This window comes from Musa acuminata, chromosome BXJ1-8 (assembly GCF_036884655.1).
Source record: "Musa acuminata AAA Group cultivar baxijiao chromosome BXJ1-8, Cavendish_Baxijiao_AAA, whole genome shotgun sequence".
NCBI lineage: Eukaryota > Viridiplantae > Streptophyta > Magnoliopsida > Zingiberales > Musaceae > Musa > Musa acuminata.
The window spans coordinates 4,939,847-4,966,985 of record NC_088334.1 but is presented as its reverse complement, the minus strand read 5'-3'; the positions used below and the strand labels follow the sequence as shown (position 1 = coordinate 4,966,985).

Here is a 27,139-nt window from a genome sequence, read left to right as displayed (position 1 = left end):
TCTCTTTCTTTTTAATCTGCAGCGAGAGAAAATTACTATGTCAGCTGGTGATTTAAATGATATTAAAGATTATTTTTCTTATTAGAAAGTTTTGATGATTATACTCTTAATCATGCATTTACTAAAGCAAAGAAGGTGACTGAATGGATGGATGGCTTTAGTTTTTTCTTCATTTTTTTTTTCGTTTCTATTTTTTGTTACTTTTTTCAATCTCCTGCAATTTTATTATGATTTCTCTTAACATTTTAATCTTCTGGAAAAGAAAATTGCTAAATCATTCAATGTTTTATAAATGGTATCAAAGACAACTTTTCCTTACTAAAAAATTGTGATTATCAGGCAATTAATCATACATTTTGGAATCCAACAAGGTGGCCAACTGATTGGTTAATCATGCAAGAATTAATACATCCACATGTTTTTTGCTTTACTAAAAAACTCCAGCTACAATTTTAATGATGCAAAGTGACAACAGATGTTAGATTGCCAAGGAAAAAACTGCACCCAGCAGCATAAATAATATATCTGTACAGCATTATCAAAATTAGTTACTATGATGGAGTAATGGAAGCAGCAAAACTCATCAAATCAGGAACTACACTTTGGATGAGTTAAGTGAATGAATGCATGGATCATGTGACACACAAGAAGACACAGAGTTGCTATAGATCAGCATATGTCCAAAGAAGTTTGATACCAAAATTTGCAGTTTCTTGCTTGATGTCAACTGGATGTTCAAGGGGCCTGTCGATTATTTCTTCGAAACTAATGGGAAGAAGATTAACCAGAGAGCCAACAACGGCAAGTTGATTAGGAAGAAGAAACAGAGTTGCTATAGATCAGCATGTCCAAAGAAGTTTGATACCAAAATTTGCAGTTTCTTGTCCAGGTGAGAAAACCACTGCTTTACTGGTTCGATTTGGTGAGAATGACAAGTGTCAACTGGATGTTCAAGGTGCCCATTGATTATTTCTTCGAAACTAACGGGAAGAAGATTAACCAGAGCACCAACAACAGCAAGTTGATCAGGAAGGTTGCTTCTTCCCTTTGCATATGTATCAAGCAGAGAAGATAGCTTGTTTCTCAGTTGTGGAACCCCAATCTGCTGATACCCTCCCGAATCAACCCCAAACCTGGAAAACGAATAAATACATATGTTAGAAGAATTTCAGTTGAAGCTTCATTCAAGATTAATAATTAAGACCATTACATGGTTAAAACTTTTTAGTGGAGGAATAATGCAGACTATAGTGACCGCAAAAAGCAAAACGAATTAAATATGTTCCCAAAAACACCTTTTTTATATTATTATCACAAGCTCGCCCCAATTCATGAGGCATGACTCCATACTTGTTGCAGAAATGAGATTATTATAAAGTTTATGGAAGTATTGTAACCAGATTAACAGATCCCATTTGGCTTAATATCCACAATCAAGGTGCAAACACAATCTAGTCTACTCCAATTAAGGTGATCCAGTCATAACTGACCCAAGATAAATCAACCCTGATCTGTGCATCAATGGAAGAGAAGCTAATTTGGAGACTGTCATCGCAGTTAAGTGGTGTGGCCATCTATGTCCAGGATTTGGCTTACCATCAGAGCTGATTTGAATGTCTAGAACCACAAGGTGGTGACACCAAGACCAAAAGTGGCAATATTGGCAAAGTCGTTAATTGTGATGGAGGCATTAGGATAGGATTTCAAGGGGACAATAGGATAGAAGAGGGAGCAAAGAAGAAAAACACATGAATTAAAGCCTTGATAGTTTTACGATTAGATTTATCATATAGTGGATGCATAATAGAGCTCAACAATTCAATGTACATTTGAAATCAAGAATTGGTTTTTTCAGATGGAAATACGATCCATATTTAGTTTCATCAAACTAGATCAGATCTGTTCAAGTACCAGTCTGTTGATAGACCTAGTGTATGGTACATTCAGATAAATAAAACTATTAGCCTGTAATAAATAGATTTTGAACTGATGCCATTGAATTTGCATTAACTATGAGAACACATTACCCCAAGTATTAGATAATTTCATAACACTGGGGGACAAAACGTCCTTGTTCAAATCTATTAGCATCACATAAACCTTGACATTGAGCAAATTTGTCGAGAAGTAGCAATATGTATCTATACAAATATACCTACATATATGCTATTTATTATCAAGTCAATGACACTACTATTAATTTTTAATTCTACACAAGCATTTTAGCCAACTCTTCAAACAGCAGTAACACAACAAGTCATGATGGTAATAATTATCCTTCCTATTCCACAAAATAAATCCTACTTATTCATAACTAAGCACTCTGGTAGTCAAATTTTCAAAGTCAGGAGTGCAGACATTGACTCATGTAAGACAGAAAAAGCATACCTTCCTAGTTGCCCAACCAGCACAACAACCGCAGCTGAAAATTCATTTGGTGGGTATGATTCCAGCATATTCAGAAGGCGCAAAAGAAGATTGTCAGATATCCATTTCCAATTCTGGAATATGAGGACGACAAAATTTTAGTTGATGAGCATTTTTAATTTTAGAAATTATTACATCATCCAAAAGAAACAGAATTTAAACATGAAAATTAATAGAAACCATTCTGAAGTTAAGTGACCATATGGATGCAAGCTTTCATATGCATAACAATTTGTTCAAAAAATGTGTTCTGGATGCCCCTGTAACATGTTTAATACCAATACTTACATATTCAAATATCCAAAAGCTTATACACAGTGAAAGGATCTAAATAAGTATTATTACTATAGAAAAATACTAACAATAATTAATAAAAAGAGAATCAGAAGAGGGGTAGAAGGAAAAAATAGTTCTAACTTTAGGCAGCAAATGATCAATTATATCAAGGGATATTCAAAGAGAGACAACAAGTGAAGATATCCAAGATTCGGGATGTTGCGAAGTCCATTCCAGTTGGTTCAGTAGTTGATCTCCTTCCCACAATTAAGTCTCTAATCTTTTAAATATACATTGGTTAAAGCAAATACAAAAGCTAAGATCACCAATGCAAACTCGCCTACATATGATCTCCTTTGAGCATATCAGACCACCAATGCAAACCCTAAATTGACCTTACCGAGTCAACTTGAGACTCAGGCTGATTCCACCATTTTTAAGTTTCAGCAACCTGCCCAAGTAGCCAGGCCAGATATGGGCCATAAGATCACATGATCCTACTGCCCGGATAGCGAGTTTAACATCCTTGGATTGCATTTAGCAACTTAACCAAAGGCAGCAACTCATCATAGAAATACAAGTTAAGATATTACAAATATTAAGCAGCACATGTTAACATGGAAGACAACAAAACTCTTGGTCAAAATACATGCAATGACAATTTGCTAACAAATAGATCAATTCCTACTTCTAACTTGAGCTGAATCACAAAATCACTAACAAGAAATTGTCATGTAACCATAATTTCACCACATTAACAAATTTTATCAAGCAAATAAAAAAATTCTAGGCTAGACATGACAAAGATGATCAAACAAACAATCCATTAACAAACTTCACATAAATCTGAAAAAAAGATGAAGTAGAAAGGTACCATGTAGCAACCAAATAGCTCAACAACAGAAACAATATCAACGAAGTAGCAAAGGGCCCTCTTGGAAGTATAGTTCAAAAAATCAACTGCATGATCTCCATACTTGAATAACACACATGATGCTTCACACTGACCACCCAAACTATCAGGTTCTCTTGAACAACAAATACCTTCTTTAACTCGAGGATTGGATTCAGATAGTGGGTACAATGATGAGGTAAATGAATATCCCACAGATGAACTCCCAGCAAAAGAATCTTGTAATATGTCCATCAGCATGGAAACATTTTTTTCTGTACAAACTGCATCTTTGGAAAAAGGACATTGCTTGCAAGGTGAAAAACAGATGTCCACATCAGAAGCTGAACAAAAAGACAGAAGTGAATGATGTCCACTCTCAAGCAGTGAAACCACTGACTTTATGGCACTCACATGAAAATTGAATTTCTCCATGGTAAAAAATTTCTCACCAATTGCAAAAGCAAAAATGTGCAGCATCAACAAATTGCAACTTGTATCATGTTTACACAGACAAAGAACTTTATAAGAAACTTCAAGAAGAAAACCAATTTGGTCAAATACTGCACAAATAGAGGCCGATAAGATGCTTGCAGCTATTAGCTGATAAGTTTTAGCAGCTGCCTCGGTCACGTTTTGCCCATTCAACTGATAAGATTTGCTAGATAGAGGTGAAGAACATGTCTGCTCTGACTCCATACCATTACACACCATAATCCTTCTTGTTATTAGAAAATCGTCAATTAGGTGCAATAAGATATCTAACTGGCAAATTTCTGAAAAATACTGGCAAGCTGTTGCATCCGAAATCACTGCAAGAGAAGTATGGGTTGGTTACCAATCTTGACTGAAAAAAGGAACGGCCAAGCAACCTACAAGAAACTGATAATTCCTTGGACCATTTATAGTAGGTTTAATACCAACAAGATACAATGAGAAAACCAAGGCATGATATATCTACTCTTAACTCAGTTGAAACATAGAACTAGTGAAAACATATTAAGCAGAATTTGGCGAATTAATTGTGCCAGAAAGGTGCTTTTTCTAGGTTCCACTACCTGCCTCAATGTTTTAAAGGAATATGTATGTCAGGTGTTAGTCCTGTACGAAACAAATGTATTGACTAAAGAGTCCAGGCACTTCAAACATATTTGAGAGAGAGAGAGAGAGGGAGAGGATAAACAAACAATTTGTTAGGACAAAAAATAGCACATGTATAGAAAATGTATCATTTACCAAGCTGAGAATCTATGGAGAAGTTGACAAGCAATTCGATCTAAGACTTGCAAGAAGCTGAATTAATTTCATAAAACTTGAAAAAATAGGGGGAAAAAACTTCATGAAACACACAAAAGAAACAACTTAAAAATCTAGAGATAGTGGCAGTCAAAACTGATACACAATGCAAGAATGCTTAGTACAATAACTATGGCAAAAAAGGGATAAGGCTTAGGAATAATTTTTATGCAAAATGTGGCTTTGAACATTGACTTGCACAATAACCTGATCAGAAATAATGGAATATTGCTTGCCTTATGATTCTACACAAATGTGAGTCAACTCCCAAAAATAGCTTTTTCGAGAGGGTTTCACCAACATTGGAGTCATCCACAAACATGATCTATCAGCTTATTGAAACACCTAGGTCAAGATATAAAGTATCATTGGCCAACATCCTTTCACAATAATTCCTCTGTGAAGTACAGGAAGTACATTATACAAATTGCGTCATTTTCTTATGCCACGAAAAAGCAATCTCTTTTCAGAAATCATCTTAACAGGTTGTTGATTGATACATTAGTTAGACAAAAAGTCTAATGAATCATTTGGCATTAGCTACTTAAGGATGTCATTCTCATAATTATGCAATTTTAATAACCATTTTCTAGCTTTTTAATCTCATTGATGAGAGATTCCTAATTGATAAAAATTGTATGGAAACAAATAATCAAAATTGAAGAATAAAAGTAGAATACAGAAGAAAAAGGAAAGGCATCATAATCAAGAAAACAAGCCTGCATCACATGCACATGAATTGCTTTACATTGAAACTCAGTCATAATCATAAAATCTGCTTCATAATTAAATCGCAGAAAACTCAAACAGTTGGGTGCAAGAGAAGCAAACCTTTACTAGTCTCTGTTGCAAAAGATTTTGTGAACTGTAAAACATTCTCAACCATTATACTTCCAGAATTTGCAAACAGTGAAACAGCAATGTTGCCCAATAGCAATGAAAAGAAAACACATACTTTTTCCCTGAACAAACAAAAGCCAATTGCAGAACATGTTACAGATCTACTAGAAAGGTTAGAAATAAATTCTTACACTACTACAATGTTAAGTTAACATAAACTTAAATAAGTGTGGCATCAAATTACTTACTCTGATTGAAGGTCCAACTCCAATGCCAGGGAGTGAAGGACTTCCACAATATTGCAATCCACTTGAGATCTCCCAAAGTTCTTAGATGCAAGGTTATTTCTAGCTTGAATGATACGTGATATGCTATCTTCATCCTTGGTATGTGAAAAGACAACACAGCACCCAGTTTTCTCAGATGCAATGTTATTTCTAGCTTGAATGATATGTGATATACTATTTTCATCCTCAGTATCTGAAAAGGCATCACAGAACCCAGTTGTCTCCTCAAGTCCAACATTGCCTCCAAGTGGATTTACTAACTCCTGTTTAGCAGATACATGAACATAACTTTCACTTCTTACTATTTGACCAGGATTTGATGTTTGATGACAGCCAGTTTGAGAAGATTTTTCACCACCAAGAGAGTCATTTCCTACAGTTTGTGAGTATATCAGGATCTATTCAGTTTAAAAATCATCCTACATCCCTAGCAAAGCCATACAAGTCAGCTGCAAGATGTTATACAACTTATCAATAACCAATGATTTCTTTTTAGCATGATGGTTATCATGTTCTTTCATTATATCATTAACCTGATCATCAAATAAGCCTGCATTTGGGGCATCATAAGTTCACAAAGATATATATGTCCTTTTACTAATAGAAGTGATTTACTTGCAATACAACTAAAATTACCTGATGCCAAATGTTGGTCATTCTCCCTTGTTGAAGCATTGCTCCCAACATTTAAAGCAGAAGCAACATATGGATCAATAACATGATGGACAAGAGGCTCAGCTTGTAAATTTTCTCGCAACTTCATGATAGATGGCGGGAAGTCAGTAGTGTTCATTGTGACATCTATATCCCTCATATCAAATCCCTTTCCAGCACCTGAAGATATATTATTCTCATGGTTATGTCCAAAATTATTCAGCTCCTCATGTTTGTTTAAGTCTCTCATAAATGTACGTGCATTATTAAGTTCTGATTCTTCAGATGCATGAACAGAACCTACATTATCTTTCAATACGGGAGGTGTTGGCATTACAAGCTCAAACTTGTTTGAATTGATTTCCCCATTAATTACATCAAAGCAGTGATAGGTCTCAAAAGTGTCTTTGTCATTTGTAGGCTCTCTGAAATGTTCCTTGATCAAATAGTGAGAATGGTCCTCTCCTTTCAACCCAACGACAGGACACTTTATTACAGGCAAAGTAGGTGAAAGAGGTCTTTCAATTGCTTCCCTGTATCTTCTCTCATCATCGACATCATCCAACATCAGTAGCTTCATACAATCCTCACGAGTTCCATTCTCAAGGAAAACTAAATCAGCTTGATCATTGCTAACAGCAGGAATCTCCTCTATTATGTTTAAAGGATTATTTTCACTAATTTTGGATTTACATGGGAAGCATGGTAGCATGGAACAATCAATATCAATTTCATCCTTTCGAACTTGACTAGAAGGTTGCAGATGTGTAATTCCCTGCCTATCTTCTGCAGACATGAAACTCCCATGCATTTCAGTACGTAAACCTCTTGAAGCATTAATGATCTTAGACATTCCACTATTCTGGTGGCAAATTTCTTTGAGGGGGGCACCTTTAGTTCTCATCAGATTTTTCCCTGAAAAATGTCTCTCTACCAAATGTACTTGATTGTCCTTATCACAGAATGATGTAATAGATGCCATTGGATCATGTATCTTCCTTTTCTTCCCACCACCACAAACTTGTATCTTATCTGTGAATTTGTTTCCTTCATAAACAGATCCACTCCTATGTGTTTTTTTTTTAATGCAACTTCTATGTGTTTTTTTTGCTTCAGATGCAGTCATTTTATTATGTACATGCTCAGCATCTGCACGTGGTACATTTGGGATGATCAGTCCATGACTTGAGAAGCCTTCCGCCAGTTTAGATGATGTCGCCAGGAATGTAGCATCAATTGCCTGTGAGCCCATCAACTCTCTATCAGGACAAGTTGTGGAAGTGGAACAGACTGTAGAACTCTGCGGCCTGTTTCTACTGGAATCTCTAGTCAGAGGGTCCACTTCAGATTTAGTACCTGTGATTTTTCTTGCATGCTGTCGTCCAGATGCAGCGAAGCAAGAGCATTCTCTCGTTGAACCAGGAATATGAAATGAACCCTTGCAGCAACAGTTTCCCAGTTGAAAATCTCTCTCCGAACACCTAAGACCGAGGCTGACATTTTGCAAATTGTATCTCAAAGGATCCTCAATCTGTAGAAGTTCGTTAAGCATTTAGAATGATAGAAAGAGATAATTTTTTGTTCAAAGGATAAAGCATTATCAATTATAAGTCCAACACAAAAGAAGAAAAAAAAATACTATACAATGTTAGTGATTGACCGCTCAAAGGCTCAGGGTACCAAACATTCCAAACAAAAGAACAATACAGAACATGTGATGTTTGAATAGATTTTCCTCAGCAAAATTGGATTCAAGTGAGAAACAAAAATTCTTTAAAATAAACTTAATAACAAGATCGCTCTATGGACATCCTGAAGTCGGTTCCTAATGGCAAAGAGAACATTTTTATCCCTTGGATTTGACCAGTATTTGCTATTATTTAGCCTTGGCTTTACAATTTTTTACCAATGTTTTTAGAGGCATTACAGAGGCTAGAGATCTCCAAAATTTTACAAATCCAACATAACAGGAAAGTTCATAAGAGACATATGGCAGTTTGTTGAGATATTTTTCCTCCTTAAGATGCAGGAAAAAAAGGTAATCAATGAAATGAGAAAGGGACCTGATTCCCTAGTAATGGACTACATTTGCCACAAATTATGTGAACATACTCAAGAGGTTTGCAGGATATGTCCATTAAACTTCAAAAATGCAACTTATGATCAGTTTTAGCAGAGCACATTTGACTCAGTTAGAATACTAATACAGTTATGCATCGCTAGCCAACATGTGGACATTTTGAAGCCTGGAATACCCAATAAACAAGTTCCTGGATCACGAGTCACCTGCAATATTTCAGAAGCATCAAGTTACACATTCATTGCAAACCAAAAGCCAACCTGAGCTTCATGAGGATAAAAAGTTCCTGAAATGTAAGCACACAACTTTATCCACATAGAATTTAGAATCCAAGGACAACTTAAGGAATGGCGTTGAATGCAAATAAAGATATTCAATTATCGGTAAATTTGAGATTGAAAAATAAAAACAAACATCACATGAACCCTTGATGCATACTAATCTGGTAACTTTATGCATGTTAGCATCAAATGGAGCTTTTGTTCGCTAACTTCACAATCATGGAAACAGACATAATCAACATGGTGTCTCTAAGTTTCTAGCATCAGCAAAATAACAGAATGATGGCCACAACATCAAGAAAATGCAAGCAAAACCTTGTTGAAGTAACAAAAGCAACCACAATATAAGCATACGAAGCACAAAGAAGAAACTGATTACAAACCTTTCCAAGGCTATGTGTACCTTCAGTTACGTGAGATATTTGATCACCGAGCATCTTCAGGTGGCATGAGAGTTGGATAAACTCCTGCTTCAATAGATGAAATTGCTGGCTGATAAGCTTTTTCTCCGCCTTCTCAAGCTTAGTCATTCTTTTAGCATACTTTAGTTGCTTCTTTGCAAACTTTAGTTGTTCTTTCAGGGTTTTCACAACAGCAGGTTTGGCACTTGTGTCACCCTTTAATTTCTTATCCCGAGAACATAGACAGCCGCTTGCAGCTTCTCGTTCCGAAAGAATCTCTACTAACTTCCTTTGTAAGTTCTCTTTGTGTTGCTTCTCATCCTCCAGCATTTGCTTCATATGTTCTACACGGACCTTATCGTCCCTTGCCTCTCTACGTTGCACTTCCAAAATCTTACTTAGCTCTTCAGCTTTTGTCCTCTCTAACTCTGCACGCTTCTTTTCCATAATAGTCTTCTGCTTTTCTTCTTCAATTAATTTATCAAATTCATGCGCTTTGGTTCTTTCTGCCACTAATTTGGCCCTGGCTTCATTGACTTCAGTTTTAAATTTTTCCAAAGAAAGTCTAACTTCCTCAGCTTTCTTTTTATCAGCATTAGCAAGCTTCCTTGCATCATCACATTTACTCTTCTCCATATCCAGCAACTTCTTTGCATCTGCAGCTTTCTTCGTCGCTATTTCAGCCTTCTTTTTCTCGGCATCACCTCTCATTTTCTCTTTAACAAGACTCTCTTTCAGCATCTTTATCTCTGCATCCCTTTCAGCAATATGAGCGTCCAGTGAGTTACTGTGATCTTTGGTTTCCATTTGTTGATAAGCACTTATCTCAGACTTCAATTCATTAATCTGTTTCTCCAATGTATGTATGATACTTGATTCTTCTTCCTTTGACCTTTTATGAAACTCTGCATTCTCTTGTTCCCGATTTACTGGATAGAAAAAAAAAAACACTAAATGTAACAAATCCTCTTGGTTCAACAAGTGAGAGGAAAAACGTAAAACTCGGTTTTAGCATAAAGAGAGCCCAAATAAAGATATTTAATTTTAGGCATAGATATGCACTCCACTTGACAGGCACGGTACTGAATTTATAAAGCAAAGTACCATCCAACGAAACATCAGTAAAAGATGCAATCTTGCATGCACAAATAGGACGTGCGCATATGGGCACAGACTATATGGACGCTATGGCCTGATAACAGCGCAATATGAGCATACATGCCTCGTCCAAGCGCAGTCGAGACAGAGCATTAGCAAATCAACAACGTGAGAAAGAATGAGGTCAAATACCCTTTTTGAGATTCGCATTCTCGCTTTCAAGCTTATTAAGCTGCTGCTCGAGGATCTGCACGGCTTGCCGGAGAGCATTCCTGCTTCCCTCCAACTTCAAGAACTTTTGTCTAAGCTGCAAACAGGAATAACATCAGAAACCTCGACAGCAAAACACGACCAAGAAAGAAAATACGGTGGAACCGAGACTTCACCTTGGCACAGCACGGATTCATGGGATCGGAATCCGAGGCTACGTCCGCCGCCATCGTAGAAGGAGAGAACGGGTGACGAAGACGGGTTCGAGCTCACGGCTAGGGTTTTAAGGGGTCGGAGATTACAACTTCATTACGGTATCCGAGACTACCTCCGCCGCCATGGGAGAAGGGGGAGGAGCAGGGATGGGGACCGGATCGAGGTCAAGGGCAGGGTTTAGGACGGGATTTGGGGGTGAAGAAGAAAACGGTTTAGTCTTAGGGTTTTAGTGGCGGTGCGGGTTTCGACGCCGAAGACGGTCGGTCGGGCTTCAGAGTGAGTCTTCGGAGTGAATCCTACCGGCGAAGCCACACTTAAAAATAGGGTCTCCTGTGCACGTGCTAGTCACGTGAGTGCCACATACATTGGTGGAAACGATACATCCGATGGGGCATTGATGGATCGCGATCCGATTTGCATCCGATCCTTTAGGGTGTGCTTGGGTGACTTGGAATTCCACCCATGCCCGATCCGAGATAACCTTACCAGACTTCCAACCTACGTAATGGCAGTCCGATAGGAACACACTGAAAAATGTATATTATGTGTTATGTGTTTATGGAAAATTAACCCCAAAAAGAATTTACATAATGAAATTTCTAAAGATAAATCGAATAAAAACTTAACTATTCAGCAAGCTAATATAGTATTGTCCTACAGGTTATGGTAAGTGGTAAAACACGTTTGGATTTACAAGCCGTCTAATTAAGTAAAACCAGGCATCGATAATGATTCTTGACAGGATATGGCAAGTAATTAAACATATATCTGGATGTCCAAACCATCCAATTGAGTCAAATTAGTGGGGATGTTCGAATGCACACCCATTGATAACAAACAAAACCAAGTGCATGCAATAAAGAAAAATCAACAAATGGGTTCTGAATCGAATCCCGTGGGTGAGAGTTTGAATTTTAATTTAATTGAAAAAGAAAATAGAAGGGATAGTGTGACACGCAAGTCCCGCTAGAATTAAATCTCTCGCGATCCTGTAAGATTTGCACAGAGAGACAACCACTCAAGCATATATAATGCCCCAACCCTGGGTAGATGGAGTCATGTGATGCAGAGAGTCCTGGGAAACATTATTGAGTTCCAGTTCTTCTCAAGAGATCATCAAGAGAAAAATATTACTTGGGGTAAACCATTCTCAAGTTCAAGCTCTGCATGTCACAACATATCACATACAAGATAAGATTATAAACCATACAAACAGAAGACATGTCTAGTTATAGAAGCCAATCCCTCTCATGCGAAATCGGTAAAGGCAAAGCAAACATTTCTTGTGGTAGAAATGTCTCAGTCGGCCAACTCTTCGTCTTCCTCTTCCTCGTACTCCTCTTCATCTGCTGTTGCATCTTGATACTGCTGGTACTCGGCCACGAGATCATTCATGTTGCTCTCAGCCTCGGTGAATTCCATCTCGTCCATACCCTCTCCGGTGTACCAGTGTAAGAAAGCCTTCCTCCTGAACATGGCTGTGAACTGCTCGCTGACCCTCCTGAACATCTCTTGGATGGAAGTTGAGTTCCCTACAAAGGTGGAAGCCATCTTGAGCCCCCTGGGTGGGATGTCACACACGCTCGACTTGACATTGTTTGGTATCCACTCCACAAAGTAGGAAGAGTTCTTGTTCTGAACGTTAAGCATCTGCTCATCCACTTCCTTTGTGCTCATCTTCCCACGGAACATGGCCGAGGCAGTTAAGTAACGGCCATGGCGAGGATCGGCAGCACACATCATGTTCTTGGCATCCCACATTTGTTGGGTCAATTCAGGTACAGTGAGGGCACGGTACTGCTGTGAACCCCTCGAGGTCAGGGGTGCAAAGCCTACCATAAAGAAGTGGAGGCGAGGGAAAGGGATGAGGTTTACAGCAAGCTTCCGAAGGTCAGAGTTAAGCTGCCCGGGGAACCTAAGGCAGCACGTGACGCCACTCATTGTAGCAGAGATTAGGTGATTGAGATCTCCAACTGAAATATTATGGAACATCAAACAATCACACAATGAGCAATGTTAAAGCAACAATCAGAATGGAAACTTGTGTAAATTGGAAAAGTTTTCAAACTTAGAAATATTGATTCATCTAACGTTAGATTCAAGAAGCAAAATGGAGAGGAAATACAGGCTTACATGACCACCTTACATACAAACTTTTTTATGAACGGACAGAAAATGGCATATCTAAGTACAAGACAGATTGCATCAGAAATGAAACAGAAAATAGGAAAATCGAGTGAAGAAATCAATCAGACTGAAACATGCATGGAAAAGATTGGGATTATATATTGTTCTTGGCAAATAAAATCTTCATTTATCTTCGGAGGCTCAAAGCATTACATGCTTAATCTCAGTTAAAAATAAGAAGAGCATTAAGGTGTCAACATCTTCTCTGTAGTCATCAACAATAAAACCACCAACAAGCAGAAAAAATAATAAATGATGATGCAAAAATACTCACAGGATGGGTTTGAAAGCTTCAAAGTGCGAAAGCAAATATCATATAGTGCTTCGTTGTCAAGGACCATACACTCATCAGCATTCTCAACAAGTTGATGAACTGAGAGGGTAGCATTGTATGGCTCCACAACTGTATCAGACACCTTTGGTGATGGAAAAACAGAGAAAGTCAGCATCATTCTATCGGGGTATTCCTCCCTGATCTTGGAGATAAGAAGGGTGCCCATGCCAGACCCAGTTCCACCTCCCAAAGAGTGGCACACTTGAAAGCCTGGAGAACCACAAAAGACGTAAAAGATTAAAAAATGATTTGCAGATCTGCTTGCAACATTAGCAACATAGAATACCACATGAACAAAAGTATGAAAAACATTGAATATTCGACATATATATTCTATTTCTATAGTTGAGATCAGAACTTCTCAAAAACTTGGAAAGCTACAACACTATATTTTATTTCTATAGCTGAGATCAAATAAATCTAAGGAAACCATGATAACATAAACACCAGCAAGCTTTGAAAATATTTTTATCACTTATTACTAAAGAGACCAATGCTCAAATTTTATCAACAAACATCCAAGCAAAATTATCAACTATCTGCATTTGGTTCTGGAATGTACTCAATCTTTGGACTGTTCACTTTCTTTATTTCCCTAATGTTTCTGCAAACAGAAGTGTGACAATCAATGAGGATGTAAATTTGCTAACACTAAACAGCAACATGAAATTTTGATTGATCTTGTATTCTACTGACATTGACCAAATCACTGAAACAAATAACCAGTTTTCCTAGAAAAGTTCCTTTCCCATCGAAAAAAAAAAGTAGATCCACGTGTACCCAGCAAACTCCAGGCATTTAAATGACCAACTATTTTTAGCAGAAAATTCAGTTTCCACACAATATGGAGACAGCCAAAACAACTTGCTCAACCAACCGACCAAGAAACAAAGAAATTAGTCTAATGATTCTCTGGGCTGATCATTAACTCATATTGGCCAAAATCACATGACTACAGTTATGAATAAAGAACAAGGTCAGCAAACTCTGTACAAGAATACACCATTTAGGTAAACACATTCGATACAGAGGCTTGATTTACTATGTGTACCTGTCGATTCTTAAAGCCATTCTAAGTTCTAAACATTCAAAAATGCAGATAATTGCACACCAAATCAGTCAAGATGTTCTGAACTAGATCAACATAAGACCCTGTTTATCAATCTAAAAATTGTCATTAACTTCTTAAAGCAACAAGGCACATAAAGCCATGCTAAGTTCTAGTGAACCACATGATAATACAATAACTTGCACAATCAAGTACCAGAATTAGGACTCAGTTCACATGTTGAATCACAAACAAAAAGAAGAGAAACCTCTAAATATTTGCCAGTTATCAGCATTGTCGTTTGGTAGAAATCAAGATGCTGGTGGAGGTTAAACCCATCAAATCACATGGAGAGTTAAGATGGACCTTTCAATATTGTCATTTTTTTCTTTTTTTTCTTTTCCAACATGTAACATGTGATGATCTTTAACATTGTTAGAAAATTACCACAGTGTTTCAAAAGTCTCACCTTATAACTCATGTTCACGATGCAAAAACATAAATGCCCCATATATAAATGCTTAACATTTATAATTCACAATATTTAAAGACATGACTGTCGAGACAATATGTAAAGACATAACAGAGAGTAGCAGACATAATCACCAATTGGTCAAGGAATGAGTCACATATATGTGCGGTTTCTTTTCACGTTATCATGTAAAAGAATAGGAGTATAATACAAAATCCTAAGAATTATTTACTGAAAAAGTCTCACAAATTCCAGAAGTACAGGAAATACAAAGAAGTAAAAAAATGGCCACATAGCATATTTATATTTGTCATATCAAAGCTCAAAACCCTCTTGATTTACAAAACTGAAGAATGCAGGCCATGATCCCCAATTCACTCAAACAGGTAATTCCAAATTCACCGTGTCACTATGTAACAAAATGCAAGTCAATTAAAGAGTAGAGTCTCAAGAAATCGATCTATGTCTGAACGATCTAAATAATGAAGGACAGCTCAACATATCAACCGATGCTCTGCATAATTTGTCAGAAATTCCCATTCAAATAACCTTTCTATGAAGAATTAGACCGATTTCGAAAAGACAAGATCATACCCTGCAAGCAGTCGCAGTTCTCTGCTTCTTTCCTCACCACATCGAGGACCGAGTCGATGAGCTCGGCACCCTCAGTGTAGTGCCCTTTGGCCCAGTTGTTCCCGGCACCGGACTGGCCGAAGACGAAGTTGTCAGGCCGGAAGACCTGGCCGAACGGACCGGATCTGACAGAGTCCATGGTACCGGGCTCAAGATCCATAAGCACGGCGCGGGGGACGTACCGGCCACCACTGGCTTCGTTGAAGTATACATTGATCCGCTCGAGTTGAAGGTCCGAGTCGCCGGAGTACTTCCCGGTGCCATCGATGCCGTGCTCGTCGCATATAACCTCCCAGAATTTGGCCCCGATCTGGTTCCCGCACTGCCCGCCCTGGATGTGAAGGATCTCCCTCATCTTCTTCTCCTCTTCCGCCCACCAAATCTCTTCTAGGGTTAGGGTCTCCGATTGCCGGGGACGAATGAAAAGGCCGTCCCTTTATGTAAGGGTGGTTGATCTCCTCTTGACCGGTACGCTTACCGGCTGTAAGTAACCCTACGACGGTGGCTCGCCTCCGCCGTTACTTAGATCACGTTACACGTCATAGAGTCATCATAAGATGCTCATCGGACGGCACAGATGCGACTGAGACGCGGAACGAAGCGTGGTTGCGACGTAAAGCTAACTGACACGTCGAGCTGGCGTGGCTGAGCTGTCACCGATCGTGTGCTACAGTTGGATGGAAAGCGATGGTTGGTTGGGGTCCTTCGTGAGCTGTTCTCGATGTTGACCGCAAGCCTGGTAGGTTGACTAGGACTGGGTTTAGGTGATGGGAGGCATCCCACCTAAGATTCCCTCGTGTGTGTGTGTGTGTCGTGTACTAAGTCCTGCCTCCTCCGGCTCGTGACATGGATCCGATATGACATTTTCAACGGGGACCACGGTCGTTGATTCCGTCAAAGGCTAGATCAAGTAAATGGAGTTCGTTGTGTCTCAAAATTTATGATAGAGAAGACTGAGGAAAGAAAATTCATTTATAATAAATTTTTTTAGATGTGATCTCCTGACTCTCCTAATTATTTATTATATTTTTTTCTCACCTATTAATAAACAATATCTTCTTAGACTATGCATCCTATAAGGTTTATTTTCAATTTATATTAGTCCCTATTTTATCATTTATAGTGATCCTGTGAAAGATATAAAGAGAAGACAATAAGAGTCTAATTTATCTTACATGTCAATGTTATTGTTACCTAATGATTAGATTACGGAGCACGTTCTCAAATCAGATAAAGTTTTTTAGAATAATATCGAAAGGTACATACATCTAATTATCGATTTATTGTTATTTGATTTTAGTTCATGATATTAAATTTATTTCACACAATAACATTATTATTGTCTTTATGCTTACGATTTGTATTATAATAGATTTCGAAATAAAAATAACTCATATTTTCATATAAAAAATTAGATCTATTTATGTGATTAAATTTATTTTTTTTCTTTTGAATCATTATTTAAATCTCAAATTAATATTATTTTTGAATGAATCTATGATGTATTATGTTTGATCTATTAATCTACTCCTTTGTGCTCCTCGTTTGTTTACGGGCAATGCAATGCAGGTGGAACTACAGTAAAATAATGATGCTCATATTTATTTGACGAGCTGCTATATATAACATCACTACTAAGGGCAACAACCTCCATTGGTCGTCAGCCCTATCGCGAGTAATGACTATGCAAATGGTAGTGTTAATGCATGCAACAATGAGTGTCTATGTGCAGTAGCATTAGTGTTGAGGTGGATTGTCTTAGTCATCAACGTTGTATGCATAGTAGTATCACTATGTATGGTAACACAAGAAAGCAGAGCCCCGTTAGGTGTCAGTATGCATCTATATTGCAGGTGGTCAGGGCAATATTAGTATGCATCTATATTGCAGATGGTCAGGGCAATGTTAGTATGCATCTATATTGCAGGACAACCACAAAGTTGCTATGTGCAATAGGCTACCATGATGATATAATAGCATATGACGTTAGCAAGCTATACTGCATGGCTCATGGTTATGCTATGTTGATAGCACATAATAGAGGTAGTGGACAAGCTGTGCACTATGGTGGTCGTAAAACTTTGCCTCGCGCTTGCTCGCGATCGAGGTTGATCGCATTAGCAAAAGTCATGTGGCTATAATAGAGGGATTTCAATGATAGTGTTATGGTGTTGTGTTGTTAGCACTCGAGGAGGATAGCCATAAGGAAGGAGGTCATGTGTGGCATTAGTTAGCATAGGCGAGTGGCAAACACTAATGGCATAGCAAAAATTGTATGCCTTCTCATGGTGGTTTAAGGTGCTACTATGATCGACAAATGATAATACGCCGATAATACTATATCATTAATAAGACGCGATAGTGGACGATAGCCCCTATGAAAGAGAAGTCATCGTGAGGGAGCAAGAAATGGAGTTTTTAGGCAAAGGAATCAATCAGCTATCCCGATTTAATTTTGACCCATCAATGCCTTATGTTGATATTAAATCACCGATTCTAATGAGTAAAAATCTTAATTTTGATTCTCTCGATTTAGGTTTTAATCGAGGTTTAATTTTGATTGAAATCAAAATTTTGACTAGCTCGAATTATTTTGATTTTCTTGAATTTGACCTTGATAAAATTTTATATTTGATCAGTCAAACTCAATTTTTGATTAGTGGATAGATTATTGAGCTAACTTTGGGTTATTCAATTCTAAGTGGGCCTATACACTTTGGCTCAATTTTGGTATATCTATTAAATAGATTTGATTAGGTTAATTTATGATCTTATACAAAATTTAAGAAAATAATAAATTATGGATTTCTTTTATACGTTTGCCATATGATATATTCATAAATTTTTACTTATGATAATTAAATTCTAATTATTATTCTTAGATATCTATATAGTTATTCACATGTACATATTTAAAATTTTAAAATAATATTTATTTTTTATATATAAAAATATGATTTATGATTTATCATGATTATAGTCATCATATGAGTTTTCTTTTATTTTGATTGATGTTTAATAATTATTACGATTAATGTTTTATTATCACCAAACTTTTTTTTATAAATTAGATTAAAGAATATTTTATAAATATTATTTTTAATTTATATGCCTAAGTTTTATTTGACATATAGTTGCTAAAGTGGCATAGGATGATAGACTTATGAGATATAAATTATAATTAATATATAATCATTTATAGGATATTTTATATTATTATATTGGTCTTAAGTCATCAAAATGACCTAACTAATAACATATAAAATTAAATCAAAGAATTAATATTACATAATAAAAACATAATATTTATAATTATATACATAATTAAAAATTTTAGATAATCCCAAAAGAGAATTTAATTCGAATAATTATATAATAGAGTAGATTTATGCTATTACTAGTTGATTAAACTATGAAGTATGTTCTCGGATTAGATAAAAATTTTCTAAATAATATCAAATGGTACACACATCTAATCCCCGATTGTTATTTGATTTCGACGGTAAATTTATTTTACATAATAATATTACTATTGTTTTTATAAATATATGTGAGAGTCCAATTTGCTACAACTATAAAATTTATAGTGAAATGCAAGCAAAAGTGATCAATGCATTTTACATCCACCTCTATTTGCCATTCTCATCATATATCAGCAATCAAGACAGGAGAATGAGCAAAATCAAAGAGACGAGCGCTGTAGCTGCAGCTGTGCATCAAGATCTGCTTCTCTACGTGCACAAATCTCTCTGAAGTTTCAGATGTGTTTCTCATCAAAGAGCACTAGCTTCTAATTGTATACAATTGAAGTCCCTAACCTAACCAAAAGACAAAGAAAGAGGAAGGGGATACAGAAACACGCATAGGGGAGAGAGAAGGAGAGATGCTACGACTTGGCCTTGGCGGCAGCCGCATTAACCACTGATCTGAACTGCTCCGCGTCGCAAGGGATGCGAAGCACGCCAGGTTGCCGGTAGCCGAACTCTTGCTCCGCCATCTCCAGCAATGCTGCGAAACGTGGGTGCTTGAAGAGCTTGGTGTGCACCAGAAACCTCTCCTCCTTCTCCTTCCCTCTGCCCACCACCATCGGCACGTAGCCTCTTGGAACCTCATCCTTCCTCCCCATCACCCTCTCTCTCTCTCTTACTCTTCCTCTTTCCCTGACGCAACCTGGTTTCTGATTCCTTCTTTATATAGCGGTGAGCTCTGAGAGACGAATACCATACGTGATGATGGTGAAAAGCGAGAGAGAGAGAGAGAGAGACTTGGAACCGTTCAACGTGGGAAGCGTACCAGCCATCAGTGGCTGTCATGGGATCGCCATTTTTCCTTGGTTGATCATAAGCGAAGATTCTCCGTGTTGAGTTGACCTCTGAAGCGTATAGCTCTCCGATACTTATTCCATTACACGATGTGCCACTGCTCCTTCCATTATTGCTTTAAAGTATGGATCTCTTTTTTACGTGTGCTATTTAAATGTCAATCATTGGCGCTAAAGTCAACGGTTGGAGAGAGATGAGACGAGATGATTGGCCAGTTGACTACTTCAATCAAGTGCAAATGCTTGGTAGCATCTCTTCGAAGCATCACATTACACAATGTGACCTAAGAAATTGTGATTGATGCGTTAAATCCAAGGATCTTCCAACAATGATAAGTTCACCGATTCGATGCTTATCTGAAATATATATATATATATATATATATATATATAACTATATAAATTATAAATTAATTAATTGAACTAAATTAATAAAGACTCGATTTGACTAGATAGATCCGAATTGATTCTGGTTTGAACTATCTTATTTTAATCGAATCGAATTAATAAAATAGTTCAATTTAGTTTGGGTCTTAACGATTTAATCTAAATCAGTTTGAACACCTCTTATAACTTATTAAATTAAAAATAAATTATTAATTATATTTTTCATTAATTAGCCTTACCCATTTACGTGTGGTTGAATAGACAAATAGCATGGTTTGAACGGTTAATCCTCAAAGTATATATATCACAACCTTTTATAATTCGTATATTATTGTGATGCGGACTCAAAATCTAAAACACTTAACTCTTAATTATAAATAAAAATTTAAATATTTTTTTTTATAAATCTCAATAATCATAACAAAAGATTTATGTAGTCGACCCCATAATTATCGAGACCATAGTAATCTTAATGATCAAAGTCAAAAAAAGTGAGCCACCAAACCTTGGAGGTCTGTTTCCTCCAACTTTGACGATGAACAAAGGACAGGTCTCTTGGTAATCTCCTTCGTCAGTTCATCTCTTACTGTTGTTTCCTTGACCTGCTGAAGACTTGCATCATTCTAATTTGTGTCAACTGCTCACGCAGATGATGATGCCAAAAAGAGGAAGAAACGTGAGATGGATAAAGTTAAAGCTGCTTTGATTTATAGAGTTACGTCGAGTCTTGATATTTTATGACTCAATTTTTTAACCAATATTGAAGCTCTTAATCATATTCAAGCAGTCTAATCCTAATCTAATTTAATATGATGTCTTTGATTCTAAGCTCTTTCTATGTATGATTTAATCGAGAATTATCGTAGAACAATTGAATTCATGTTTAGAACTTTCGACTCCAAATATGCTTTCTTTGCTCTAGTTAAATTTTCATACGGTTATGGGGTTGTAAAGACTTAAGAAATATTATCTAAGAGTATAAATCATGTGTATATATTTTTTGGTCTTGAAATGATCAATACAAGATTTGCATTTACACGTATAGTATGTTAGTATAAAATCATAATCATATTATTATGAAAACTAAAAATTTAATATCAAAATAAGATTAGGATGTATATTTTTTTATATCATTCAAAATATCTTTCTTTGATTCGTAGAATATACTTCACATAAAATACAGCAATATCGATCTATACATACAACTAAATTCACCTTATTTGTTTTTTTTATCTTTTATAGTATAATTATGAGTGATGAGAATGATCAATAATTTTGATCGTGTCATGTTATATATAGTATCGAGATTCTATCTATTTATAGACGAAAGCAAAGGTTATAAGATAAGTGATAAATGATCATAAGTTATTCTATTACAAAATATACTTTCATTTTATTTACCGATAATTAGCAATCACCGTGGAATATTCTTCTTCTTGATTTCTTGCAAGGGAGGAGCTTCCGGTTCGACTTGGAGATGACTCCGACGACATGGCGGAAATGATCGACGTCGCACAGAATCCTCAAAGTCCCCTGCTTCGGGTGGCCGAGCTCGTCGGTCGCCATGGCCAGCAGCACGACGATGCACGGGTCCTGAACCAGATTCACCCGCAGGAGAAACCTCTCGGTGGCGGGACTCCTCCCCACGATCACCGGCACGTAGCCCTTGGGCGTCGCTTCGTGCGCCTCGCTGCCGCCCGCCAGCGTCATGTAGCTCATCAACCTCCTCCCCATCTCCTTCATGGTCTGCACAACTTGGTCCCAGGGTGGACTGTGGAGCACTCGTTTATAGCACTTCGTTCTCCTCTTGGCGTCTGTGGGGAAGACCAGCGTTTAATTGGGGTTACTGCTTCTAGAGGAGATGATTGTCGATACGTAACTGGTCATCTCTGTAGCTCGAAAAGCAGAGGAAAACATGAGCGAGTTAATTAGCACAGTTTGTACATACAACGAAGCATGACAGCAATGTGTTCGAAGAAATGCATCATCTAAGTGTTTCAGACACAGTAATTGATTGCAGACACAGTAATTCAGCTTACCACAGTGACAAGTGAATAACCCAACTGATGAGGATAGTAATTATCATAAGACTCGATTGACATCAGATGACGCCTCACGCATCAGCACCTGATCAATGCAAATCGGAACGCCGACCGAGGCGCATTAACATCCTGCCAAAGCTCAATTCTTCACGTCATGTCAACACAAAGTCAAACGCTACCAGCCTGCCCCCTACAAGCGGGCAGCTCAGGAAGCAGTAAGCTTCCCTATAAATACCCTCTCGTTCATACGAGAGGGGAGGGAGAGATAGACACACAAAAACACTTCTTCATCTGAAACCCCCTCCACATCTGCTAATTTGATCATCGGAGGGGTCGGGTCGAGCACCTCGGCCCAACCTTTGTGCAGGTGCGAAGCCGAAGGTCCCCTCCGGACGCGCAGGCAAGGAGTTCCTGCACGGAGGAGACGGCTACACCGTCCCGATCGGACACCGCACCCGACCGTCTCAGCGGGCTCGAGGAACGCCCCAGGGAGATCCCCGTCGTCCGGACCCGAACCGAGCCGTGTCAGCCCCGAGGCCACGGCTCAAAGTTGTTTCCCACAGCACCAACATAATAAGTAATCCATTAATATCTTCTCGTTAAAGCTTAAATACGACTTACAATCCTTTTAATTTGGTTGGTTTCGAAATCCTATATATATATATATATATATTAAAAATAAAATATTAATCGCTATACCATAGATACTACTTATTTTTTAATATTTAATCGATTTAAAACTATAATCACTATTTTAAAATTGAAATCATCCAATTTTGTTTTCCAAAACAAAAAACTAGAAACAAAAGAACCAGTTTGATTTAGAACCGATAAATCATTGAGTCGACATAGTTCAACACTAAATCCACGATGATCTATTCAATTAATAGATCTAAATTAATCACTAAAAATGAGATATCACTTAAAGATGAAAACTTTTGAGAGTCTGTGTCTGTGTGTGTAGTTTTTCGGTTTTGTGATTTTTGCACACCAATCTTCGTATGACGATAAAACTTTTTCTATGAAAAATCTGTGATTTTATTTTTTATTCTTTTGCTACACATGTGATGTTACCTTAGATTTCCTAATAATTAAGCCAAAAATCCCCTCTCCAGCATTGATTTGTTGTGCAAGAACTCGGGACCAGAAGCCCTTCGTGGATTCACTGAGAGAACACCCTAAGAGACGACAATTATGACTCTCCACCCTTTCTTCTTGAAGCCTTCCTTCAAAATAATCCCATGGATGACCTTACATAATCGGGGCTAAATTAACTGAATTAAACTGTGCCCCTTCTCGAGCCACGATATAAAGAATCACAATATGATTCAAATTCAATCATCATCACTTACCCTTTGAAAAAAAAAGACTAATAATGATATAGTAGATACATTTATCAAATATTTAAGGTTTAAAATCTCACATATTAACTAGTTTGATTGGTAAGAGTTTTTTACCACTAATATGAAAGTCGTATGATCTTCACGTTTTCTATTACATAATGGCACTTCTACTTTAAGAAAAATTAACATACATAATTTTCGATTGTCATAAGTTTTTTTTTCATGCCAAGCATTGGATTGTTGACTCGCCCAATCATGGGCTGCCACTTGGAACCAACATGCACGTAAGGGCTCATGCCACCCCCTTACATGGTCATCGACTGAAGTGCGGGCCCTGAGGAAGGCGCATGAGTCAATTATCGATACATAGCGACTAAATCCATCCTCTCAATTTCCCCCTCGGTTGCATCCCCGGTCACCAACGATCCATCATTCTCAGTATGATTTCGAAAGGGCTCGCATGCTTAATCGCAAGGAGCATTAATCTTAGATGATAAGCCTAGCTCTCCTCCTCGGGCACCTAACACCAAGCCCCATCCCTTGTCCATCTCAAGTGTGCCCTCGCCCTAACAAATGGTTCACCCCCAACCGTCCTTCCTTGACACAATTGACAGGGATATTGAGATATCTTGGGTAGTATTATATGTAACAAAAAATAGAACAGGTTCTTAAAAATCCAATATCGGATAATCATACGATGATTAGTATGTGAAAAACGTAAAATCGAAAACCGAATAACATATATGAGATGATTTACCTAGGGGAGATCATATATCCTTGAAATTATAGATCCAAATCTCTGGATGAAGGAGGTCAGACCTCATCTCTAGCGGTGATCCACATAGCAGATGATGCGACAATGCTCCTCTTTCATAGCGTAATCTTTCATCTCCTTTGCGCATTACAAGACTGCACAAGATCAAGAAGGGGCCAACTCTTCTTACTATCCACATGCCTTAAATAGGATTATCGACTAAGGAGGAGAGGGAGATAGAAGAATAGGAGGTGGCAAGCAAAAAGGGTTTAGCCTATACCTCTTTAATTCTCTCCTATTTATAGATGTCCTTGTCAACTTAACAATAATGGCTCATGCTCTATTGGGTATTGGATCCCTATCTAACTGTCCAAGCCTTTTTTATTAATGAAACTCTATCCAATAATCACTATTTGCTCTTATTGGGTCTCACCCCCAATAATACATAAGCTTATTGTATATCCAATAAGGGGTTAGACAAATATCTTATATCAAAACCTCTACTCGTCGCAATACCTATTATATGTATATGACATTCTAGGCCCAATATTGAGCTGGTTATGAGTTGTATATTTCAGAATTTATTCTGATTCAGTGAATTATTATCTTGATAATAATTTACTTGACTCAACGACTATGGACATATTAGGCCACTACGATATAGTCCATAAACGATACAGGAAGATCTAATCCGTTGGACATATCTATCCTCAGTTACCATACATCTATAGTCCCTTATCCATCTAATATCTCAAAGACTGTATATCGGGCATAATGTTGTTAGACACATACATAATCTACTAGAGTCTTGCTTAGATCGGATTCTTCCAGAGAGCTCCTTTTTCGTTCAATCTGAATGATCTTAGCAAAGGATTTGCTTGAGCGAGAATACATGGGACATTCCTTTTATAACACCGAGAGCGGATGATCCTCTATTGATACTCAATTATTTTTATAAGGTTGACTAACACTCCTGATGACTAGTTGTACTAGATCTGGAATCTCTAGACCCATGAATCTAATATTAAAGAGTGAAGTACTCATACGAGGTATCCTTAATGTCTTAAGTCTAAAGACCAGACATACAATTGAGACCATAGAACTATTGTCTAATGATGAGGTATTATTAACCATCCAGCATTCCGTAAGCGGATCAATAAATGAACTCATTCTTTAATGAGTACCTACACTGTATCCCCAATATCCCCACATGAGTGACTATGAGACCAGCCACCTCTATTATATGGATATGTATATAATATACCGATCTGTTCGACTATCTCGATATCCCTCTTCAGTAACATATTGCCAGAAATATTTAAGGTATGTGTTTATAGGTGAATTGATTCATTATTATGATTTCATCATGATTCAATTATCTTTGCACAAATTCAATGATATCATAATATATACAATAAACAACATGAAGTGAAAAAATATCAATAATAATAATAATAATAATAAATTATATAATATATCACACGTGTTATCACTCATGTGATTTGCTTGTAGGGCATCTATGACTAGCAAATGAAACATGTTCATTAGTCGTCGATCGATATAAATGAGCCATTGATGACACAGGAGGCTTGAGGGAGGATGAGCAGTTGGTCATTCTCTACCGACGAATTAGACCTAAAGGTAATTCAAATCGATTAGTCAACTCTCTTACAAAATATTCATAAGAATATTAAGGGATAATTTGGATTAGTTATAAATAAACTTCTCTATGAAATATCCGTAAAAATATTTTAAGAAGATCAAGGAACAATTCGGATCGGTTACCAACGTATTCCAAAAAGATCAAGGGGCAATTCAGATCCGTTGCAAATTTTCCACTCTACGAGATCTAGATGAGGTTAGTATAAAAATATATTCAAAGCTTCTGAAAAAGAGGAGAAAAAAAATAAGGTTATTAACTTTAATATTGAAGGACCAGCTTAAGAAAACACTCTTCCCTTCCTTTTAACCTCAGTTTTTATATAAAAATAACACCGGAAAGATCCCACCTCATCTCAGATAATTTCTCATACTCGAATTAAAGTTATATCATATTGATACAAAGATAAAATTTTCTAACGTATATCCATTGAATCTATCGTATCCATACAAGAGGAGGATCCAACCAAAACAACAGTAGACAGAATTTTTCTAACACATCCATTAAATCTATCATATTCATACAACAGGAGGATCCAACCAAAACAATAGAAGACGACCAAAAGAAGACAGCCATGGTAAAGGAATGGTATTATATCACAAAGATGGTAAGTGGTTTCAGTGTTCTATGAATCTGACCATGATTTCCCAGCCTCAACTCAGTCTCCCTCATTGGTGTCATTATCTTGGTTAGAGATGGCTTGTGCTTTAGTGACTCTTTCAACAAAGCTCATCCAAGATTCTATTAATGCATGGACCATATCATACCTTTCTCCACTTGCAACTTCTCGAGTTGCATTCCGACTTTGTGGAAGCTCGATCTCCCAATAAAAATCTACCTAATATGACTTAGAACATCAAGTCAATAAATCGATCCTAACAACTCCATCTTTGGCGATCATTGATAAATATATATGTCCATTTGCTCCTATTGTGACTGTGTCATTTGCACAATCAATTGTTGTGTTCATGGATAACTTATCTCGATTTCCTCATCATCT

General features: G+C 37.1%; 2 protein-coding genes across 2 annotated transcripts; both read right to left on the bottom strand.

Moving 5' to 3' along the window:
• Positions 1-383: 383 nt before the first annotated feature.
• LOC135587180 (uncharacterized) lies at positions 384-11,234 on the bottom strand. Its single transcript, XM_065078277.1, has 9 exons — positions 10,919-11,234; positions 10,725-10,839; positions 9,417-10,363; positions 6,655-8,203; positions 5,980-6,391; positions 5,723-5,853; positions 3,578-4,407; positions 2,389-2,501; positions 384-1,133 (listed from the first exon to the last, which is right to left on the bottom strand). The coding sequence occupies exons 1-9, from the start codon at positions 10,970-10,972 to the stop codon at positions 833-835; spliced, it is 4,452 nt and encodes a 1,483-aa protein (XP_064934349.1). The 5' UTR covers positions 10,973-11,234; the 3' UTR covers positions 384-832.
• An 837-nt stretch (positions 11,235-12,071) lies between these two features.
• On the bottom strand, positions 12,072-16,051 carry LOC103993634 (tubulin beta chain). Its single transcript, XM_009413770.3, has 3 exons — positions 15,594-16,051; positions 13,420-13,689; positions 12,072-12,931 (listed from the first exon to the last, which is right to left on the bottom strand). Exons 1-3 carry the CDS (start codon positions 15,985-15,987, stop codon positions 12,258-12,260), a joined length of 1,338 nt encoding a protein of 445 aa, XP_009412045.1. The 5' UTR covers positions 15,988-16,051; the 3' UTR covers positions 12,072-12,257.
• Between the last annotated feature and the right edge of the window lie 11,088 nt (positions 16,052-27,139).